General features: G+C 45.7%; 1 protein-coding gene across 1 annotated transcript in view; it reads left to right on the top strand.

Annotated features, from left to right (window-relative positions):
- The window catches only part of LOC307079323 (adenylate cyclase type 6-like), a 28,816-nt gene extending 20,838 nt beyond the window's left edge, over positions 1-7,978 (top strand). Inside the window, exons 11-24 of the mRNA XM_079741582.1 lie at positions 624-652; positions 1,249-1,396; positions 1,588-1,685; positions 1,889-1,976; positions 2,074-2,190; positions 2,454-2,603; positions 2,852-3,027; positions 3,187-3,219; positions 3,306-3,338; positions 3,486-3,618; positions 3,994-4,257; positions 4,733-4,937; positions 5,329-5,453; positions 5,915-7,978. Of these exons, the coding sequence (XP_079597708.1) occupies positions 624-652; positions 1,249-1,396; positions 1,588-1,685; positions 1,889-1,976; positions 2,074-2,190; positions 2,454-2,603; positions 2,852-3,027; positions 3,187-3,219; positions 3,306-3,338; positions 3,486-3,618; positions 3,994-4,257; positions 4,733-4,937; positions 5,329-5,453; positions 5,915-6,043 (1,728 nt within the window). The 3' untranslated portion in view covers positions 6,044-7,978. The remainder of the gene's footprint in view (positions 1-623; positions 653-1,248; positions 1,397-1,587; positions 1,686-1,888; positions 1,977-2,073; positions 2,191-2,453; positions 2,604-2,851; positions 3,028-3,186; positions 3,220-3,305; positions 3,339-3,485; positions 3,619-3,993; positions 4,258-4,732; positions 4,938-5,328; positions 5,454-5,914) is intronic.
- The last annotated feature ends 129 nt before the right edge of the window (positions 7,979-8,107 follow it).

Genomic DNA, 8,107 nt, shown 5'->3' with positions numbered 1-8,107 from the left:
CATCTGATGAAGCAGTTTGATCTATCTTGTCCTCTATGAACCCCCCTCCCTCCCTCCACACACACACACACACACACACACACACACACACACACACACACACACACACACACACACACACACACATACAACACACAACACACACACAGACACACTCGCTTGGTTTGTCACTTCCTAAATCTCTCTTGCTCCCTCCTTCGTCATCCTGTCCTCCCTGCTCTTGTCCTCTGCTGTTCTCTTTAATATCGTCCTCATCTCCCCCCTCTCCCTCCATTTTCTTTAATCTTGCGATTTATGCTTTTGTGTCTTCATTACTCGGTTTACCCCATTGCGTCTGATGTTGTAACCCCCCCTTCCCATCGGAGAAGGCCAGTGCCCCAGGGTGATGAGGGTGTAATTTGAAGCCTCCAAGTATTAATTAAAACATAAGTCTGGTACTGGGGGATAAGCTGTGCAGATGTCTGGTTCTCTGGCGTCTGCCATAATCTCTCCCCCTTGTTTTTTTATTTGTTTTTTCACTCACACACAATGGATCCCTGCTTGTATTTCGTGCCCCCAACATCTTTCTATTTCTGTGTTGCATTCTCTCTCTCTCTCCTCTTTCTGTCTCTGTCTTTTTTCAGGGAATTGACGAGGCATCCAGTAAAGACCAGTGAGTCCTCTAACCTTGTCTCTTTCCATGTGGTGATGTGTGCTTGTGAAATAGAAGTAGAGTATGTGAGTGTCTCAAACCCAAACTAGTACCAATTGTTCTCTATGTAGTTATTCTGATGTTTTCGTAATTATGTATTTTATTACTTCTAGCCTATCATCCATATTTTTCCCTCTGTGTAATGATTATTGCAAGTTATTAAGCCAAAACACAAGTGTCTCTTTTACACTTCAGATCCTGAGGATACTAGTCATTATATTAAAATATATCACATACAATGTAGTTCTGCAAAATATGCACTATGGACATTTAGCTTATTTCAAACATTTATATATTCATGATATATTAAAATCCCCATTGTCTCAGTTAATTTGATAAATTAGCCCAATAGGATTAAGCAGCAGGGACAGCCCTAATTGTCAAAGGAACACAGACATTCAGAACACACACACACAAACACACACTCTCACAAAAACACATACACACACACACACACACACACACACACACACACACACACACACACACACACAGCGTGGATACACAGTTACCTAGACACAGGCGTGGTGACCTTCTCTTCTTCTGCTCTGCGTCAGCCGGTGCACTCAGGAGGCGCTGAACCCAGAGGACGAGGTAGACGAGTTCCTGGGCCGCGCCATCGACGCCCGCAGCATCGACCAGCTGAGGAAGGACCACGTCAAGAAGTTCCTGCTCACCTTCCAGACCGCCATTCTGGAAAAAAAGGTCAATGATCATTGGACAGAGGACAAATCTAAAAGACGACCTGGTATGGGTTGATCAATAACAACAAGGAGGGGCTTTTCATCATAACATTTGTATTTGGGCCCACAGGGAGGTGGGGGAAGGTAAAGGATCAGTTCATAGATTTGTCAGTGAATGGGTGTGGGTCAATGTATGGGTTCTTGTGTTTTTAGTATTCCAAGAAGGTGGACGACCGCTTCGGGGGGTACGTGGCGTGCTCGCTGCTCGTCTTCTGCTTCATTTGTGCCATTCAGATCATCATCTTTCCTCAGTGAGTACTGAAATCACACACTAGCTTCCCTTTCGTGTCGGAGACGTGTTTTGTTATTATCTTTTATAAAATGGTACGTCGGGAAGCTGTTCTGTTTGTTTGTCGGGCAATAAAATGTGAACAAGAGAGAGTTGCACTTGCCTCAAAAACAAATCTTCTCTCATTTACCAATAAAGAAATCTTCTCTCATGTGTCCCTTGCAGCACGCCGCTCATGATTGCTCTGTTCGTCAGCATCTTCGTCATCCTCACCAACATCCTCTTCATCTGTGCCATCTACTCCTGTATCAAAGTAAGGGAGCGTTTTCTCCTCTTTCCAATCTACACATCCCTCACCCTGGTTCTGCGCTCACCCACCCTCCTCACGGGTCTCATCTGCTCCTTCCTAGGTATTCCCCGCTGCCTTGCAGACACTGACCAAGACGATTGTCCAGTCCAGAATGAACAGCACCCTGGTGGGAGTCATCACCATCCTGCTGCTCTTCGTCGCCGCCTTTGTCAACATGGTAAGAACAACAGCCGTGGCGCCATTCTCCGCCATTTTGCTGTGACCAGCCGGAGACTATGGGGAGTCCTGCTGTGACATTTCCTGGGATTTTAGTTGTGGACTTCAGTAGATGATATATGACACTTAGTGACATGGTTGATCTGTGGCATCCGCGCCACATATTCCCCTCCCTCTTCTGGTAAATAATTTCCACACTGTGTGTCCGTCCGTTGACCGTGTCTGTGTGTTTGTGTGTTCTACCCCCTCTCTGCCTCCCACTAGTTCTCATGCAGCACAGAGGGCCTGTATGATTGCGTGGCAACGGACTGGAACACGTCCGTGACCCTCTGCCTGCTCCACAACCTGACCAGAGCAGCCGAGGACGGGTTGACCCTGTGTCCCAGCCAGGCCAAGCCCTGCCATTTCCCAGAGGTCAGCATCAGCCACCCCCCCCCCTCCCTGACCCACCCATTGCTTCCCTCAGAGCATCAGAGCTTGAATAGCAGTGACTGTTCCCTTGTGTACCCATTGACACATCTGTCCTAAGGCAGTTGCCCGTGAGGCTGTTCCACCGCAATTGTGTTTGCATTTGTGATCAGGTGTGGCCGCCTAACATACCATCTCTTTCCTCGTGGCCGTCTATTCTCCACCCCTCTTCCCTTGGCCCTTCTCCGCTACAGTACTTCAGCTACAGCGTGATGCTGACCCTGCTGGCCTGCTCCGTGTTCCTGCACATCAGCAGCATCGGCAAGCTGGCTCTCATGGTGCTCATCCAGCTGGTCTTCATCGTGCTGGTGGAGTGGCCCCAGGTGACCCTGTTCAACAACGCCGACCTGCTGGTCACCGCCAACACGCTGTAAGTCCCCTGACCTCACTGATGATAAGACGCACTTATACCGCACCCGGGCCTGAGACTATTTATTTCACGCTGAGAGAATATCGGTAGTACAGGAATGCAAGATTGCCCTGGATACCGCTTTGAATTCATGTCTTATGATGTTTTTCTGTCCTTCAGATCATTAAATCCCCTGAATGACTCCCAGTACTTGTAAGTTGCATTTATATTAACTACAAAGACAATTGTGGTTATGAGTCACAGTGTACAAAGAGACTAATTACCTGTTGTTTTTACAGGAGTACTTATTTAAATGAAACCACAGAGATTTGGTGAGTCCCTTTCGCCTTGTTTAAAAATGATTTTGTTTGCATAGCTTTAACGCCTTCTATAAAATTAATTTACTGGTTTTCTCTCGATGTGAGACACCTGGTTATCCACACACTTCATCCCTATTCCTCTCCTCTCCTCTTCCTCAGCATGAAGAGCGTCACTAAAGTGTCCCTAAAGGTCATGACGCCCGTCATCCTCACGGTGTTCGTCCTCGCCCTCTACCTGCACGCCCAGCAGGTGGAATCGACGGCACGCCTCGACTTCCTGTGGAAGCTGGAGGTAGCTGGAACGCCCAAAACTAGAACTCAAAACGGCCACACAACGTGTTCTGCTTCCTATTGCTACCCTGCACTCTATATACGCAAAGAATCAATTGATCAAATACCGCTTGTATGCTTTAATTTTCATCTGCCTCACATGAGAATGCTTTGGATACAAATGTCCTCTAAGTGTTTAGGTAGGACCCCATTGCAGCAGTCAACAAATCAATTTGGATTATATTAAATTAGTAGTGAATTTAGGCCGGGGAAGTCTTCGGTCCAATCAAGCATAGACGCGGTACTCGTGACATGAAAACCCTGAGTTAGTCAATATCATTCCATCCGGCTTGTTCTAATCTCCTTCTCCCCCACACCTCCACCTCCCACTTCCCAGGCCACGGAGGAGAAGGAGGAGATGGAGGAGCTGCAGGCCTACAACCGCCGGCTGCTCCACAACATCCTTCCCAAGGACGTGGCGGCCCACTTCCTGCAGCGCGAGCGGCGCAACGACGAGCTGTACTACCAGTCGTGCGAGTGCGTGGCCGTCATGTTCGCCTCCATCTGCAACTTCTCCGAGTTCTACGTGGAGCTGGAGGCCAACAACGAGGGGGTTGAGTGCCTCCGCCTGCTTAATGAGATCATCGCTGACTTCGATGAGGTGTGTGTGTGGGTGTGTTTGTGTTTGGCGTGGGTGGGTCTTTGGGCTTCTTTAGCGGGGATTTTTCTCTATTACCTACTTTATGTCTTTCTTTAATATTCTGTTCATAGATAATTGCATAATGAATACTTCTCATTAGAAATGTAATGATGCCCAGGGAATAATAATATTTATGGAAGGTTTTTCGATATTAGAACACTGTTAAAAGGTTGTTGAAAAATCAGTTAAAAATATCTACCTCTTCTGACATCACAAGTGGGCGTGTCTACCTGAATGTGTGCTGGAAAGATCAGCCTACCAGCCTACCCAGTATACTCTAGCAAACGTTGCTCTATCCGTCATAGATCTAGGTGGGCACACCCACTTGTGATGTCAGAAAAGACAGATTTTCAAAACGGCTTGCAACGGCTAATCACGCTCCTCACACCTGGTGGTATAATATGTCACCTTTAACTCTTTCTCTCTCTCCATCTAGATCATCAGCGAGGACCGGTTCCGTCAGCTGGAGAAGATCAAGACCATCGGCTCCACCTACATGGCTGCCTCCGGCCTCAACGCCTCCACCTACGACAGGGAGGGCCGCTCCCACATCCTGGCCCTGGCCGACTACTCCATGCGGCTCCGGGAGCAGATGAAGTACATCAACGAGCACTCCTTCAACAACTTCCAGATGAAAATAGGTGGGTGAGGGGTAGATAAAGACACCAGCAGGCTGATCCTGGGAGGGCATTTTTTTCTACATCAACATTATCGATGCATTTCATTTTTCCGGGGGGGAAGGGAGTGTAGCAGCAGGACTGGGGGGCTAGGGTGTTGCACACATAACCGAAAAGTTACTGGGCTAGATCCCCAATGTCCAGACCGCAACCTACCTCTAGGCATCCTTGAGCCCAAGTGCCTTACCTCTACCTGCTCCAAGTAGGCTCCCTCATGAAATACATGTTGCTTTGACGTCACTCTTTTGATATATATTTGGTTTCTAGCCTAATGACTAGAATGTAAGTAACGGTCCTATTTGCTTGAAGGAGAGTGGATGAGATTGATCAGAACCTGTGTTTTGGGTATTCCCAGGACTCAACATGGGTCCAGTTGTGGCAGGAGTTATTGGGGCGCGGAAACCCCAGTATGACATCTGGGGCAACACGGTCAACGTGGCCAGTCGCATGGACAGCACGGGACTGCCCGACTACATCCAGGTATCATGCATGAGCAACCACGGGAATGTGTCATACTGACCTTACTTATCCTGAGCAAAACGGTGATAGTACTAGTAGGACAGTTAACTCATTATAGTGATCTATCCTTGACCAAAATGGAGACTCTAGCCCAACAAAGGCTGTTCTGTAACAGATATGTATAATATCGTAATATAATAACAAAGATATGATTTATGATGGAGCGGATGGCATGTCAACCGAATTAAACATTGGAGTTTTGTCTGGATTTGAAGCTGCAATTAATCGCTCAAATTTTTCATTTCAACATCTTCATCGATCCCTATTTCAGCACATTCAATTAGATACATTCAATTTATTTATTGTTTTAACATATCGACGTTGTTAACATTAGCCCTTAGCCTTCAGCCTTCCACAGAACTGCCTTCATTTTGTCAGGAGGCTGTCAGGCCTTACTGCCCTTCGTCCATGTGATCTCCTAGGTGACGGCGGACCTGCAGCACGTGCTGGTGAACCGGGGCTACCAGCTGGACTACCGTGGCGTGGTCAAGGTGAAGGGCAAGGGGGAGATGACCACCTACTTCCTCACCAGCGGGCCCCAGAGCAGTTAGCGAGCAGCCGTACCACAACGTCCCTCCCCCCTGCACTGACGAGACACCAGGGAGACCCGAGGGGGTCCAGGAGGAGGAGGGTGGGGGAGGAAGACAAGACCATAGTGCGGAGCACTAGAGCATGCTGGGAAGTACGCGCCGGGGAGAGAGACGACGGCCAAGAAGGACACCGGACACAGGACACCGGCCGGCCTTGTGTTTTTGCTCTAGCGCTGCGCCTATGCACACACATAGGAAGCCGGTTTATATTTGAAGGTTGATTCCCCACCCCTCCCAAGCTGCTTGAGGAATCGTGAAGGGGCACATGTTTTTTTGCCTGTGTTTGTCGACACTTCACCCAGAGTTATTTATTTAAATCGGGAGGGATTCTTTTTTTTTTTTTTTTATGACTACCTTGTTATAACAAGACCATCGCTACATGAAGAAAATATGCAAAGAATACGTGAAGGAAAATAAAATGACCAAAGAACAAATGTTTGAAAGAAACACAAACACGACATGTTTATAAATGCGTTTGGGATGCAGTCGGAAATGTCTTGCATTTTACTCGAGTATAGTAATCTTCAGTTATTTATTGTTGAGTTTGTCCGCTCTCTACTACAGAAGCCAAGGTACCACTGCTGTCGTCGATGGGGGAGAACTCTTTCTAACTCGCGCAGTGTAGGGTTCCCACACACATGACAGCTTGGATTTCCTTTGGGGTGTTTTGTTTCTTTTTTTACCAGAATCCGTCCTCTCTTTCAAATGTTAATAAGCAAGATAGTAGATGTGTGTTTTGCAGAGAAGTATGACTGATTCATTAATTGCTCCCACCTGACAATGTATTTTTGGTACAACCCCAAATATTTTTGGAGATAAAGGTGAAATAGCTCTTAAGCACTTGTGGTACAAAAGAGATTGTTTTACCTGTTACAATGTGTGTGTGTGTGTGTGTGTGTGTGTGTGTGTGTGTGTGTGTGTGTGTGTGTGCGAGTGTGTGTATGTGTGTGTGTGTGTGTGTGTGTGTGTGTGTGTGTGTGTGTGTGTGTGCGAGTGTGTGTATGTGTGTGTGTGTGTGTGTGTGTGTGTGCTCGTTTGCGTGAGACAGAGAATATATAACAATGCCTTTTTTGATCTTCGAAGGCAAAACTTTTCACTGTGAGTTTTTTACAAAACTGTAAGACAAATGCTTTCTCGCCAAACTGGTCGCTACAAAGCATATTTGATATTATACTTTGTAGTCGTGTCTCCATTCCTAGAACATGTTTGAGAAAAAAATGGGTTTTTCTGACATGTCTATTGGGCTGTGATTCTAGTTTCATTCCGTTAGAAACAATTGATGAGTTTTTCATTATTGTTTCAATGTCCAAACATAAGCTGGCTGTCCTGAAAGGTAAAACGTAGACTGTTTTGAACGGATACGCTGTATGTAGGAACTTACTGTTCGTAGGTATTGCCTTGAAATTAATGCTGTTCTGTGGTCCAGGTATTCTGTTCACAAATGACAAATCCAGAATACAGCATTTCTTTCAGCAACATTTTCTGGTACATGAAACATTAAGTCGGTCATTTGAAATCAATAATCTCAAATCTTGGATCTCTTCTCCATGGTAACACTACTGAGAATTAGCATTCACTATGTTGCGTGTGGTATATAGCTAAAGAGGTTGTGTCACTGAAATGTAAAGTGAGAGATGTAATGATGTAAATGACTTCCTGTTTGCCAGCAGGTTGAAAAGATAGTCAAAACGGATAACACTGAAGCCATGTTTAAAGGGTAACCATAGGGACCATCATCAATAAAGTGTGCCAGTCTTCTTTCTTCGTCACAGAAAAAAAACGTCATATTTGTCTGTATTCCAGATTAATAAAGGTGAACAGTATTTTGTTCCTTTTACATTAAAAGAGACCCTTCAAATAGAATGATATATGAATAATTGATTCCACAGATTTCCCTTGAATAAGAAATCAATAAATTGCTGATTTGCGTTAATCCGGATGTTTCTGTTTTTATGATGTGATTTGTCATTCATGGATTTCTAATAATAAGGTATATTTAACAATGATGAACATTTAGCAAAATAG

Source organism: Pollachius pollachius (assembly GCF_949987615.1).
Source record: "Pollachius pollachius genome assembly, chromosome: 8".
NCBI lineage: Eukaryota > Metazoa > Chordata > Actinopteri > Gadiformes > Gadidae > Pollachius > Pollachius pollachius.
The sequence above is the reverse complement of the archived record's forward strand: the minus strand, read 5'-3'. Positions and strand labels throughout refer to the sequence as shown.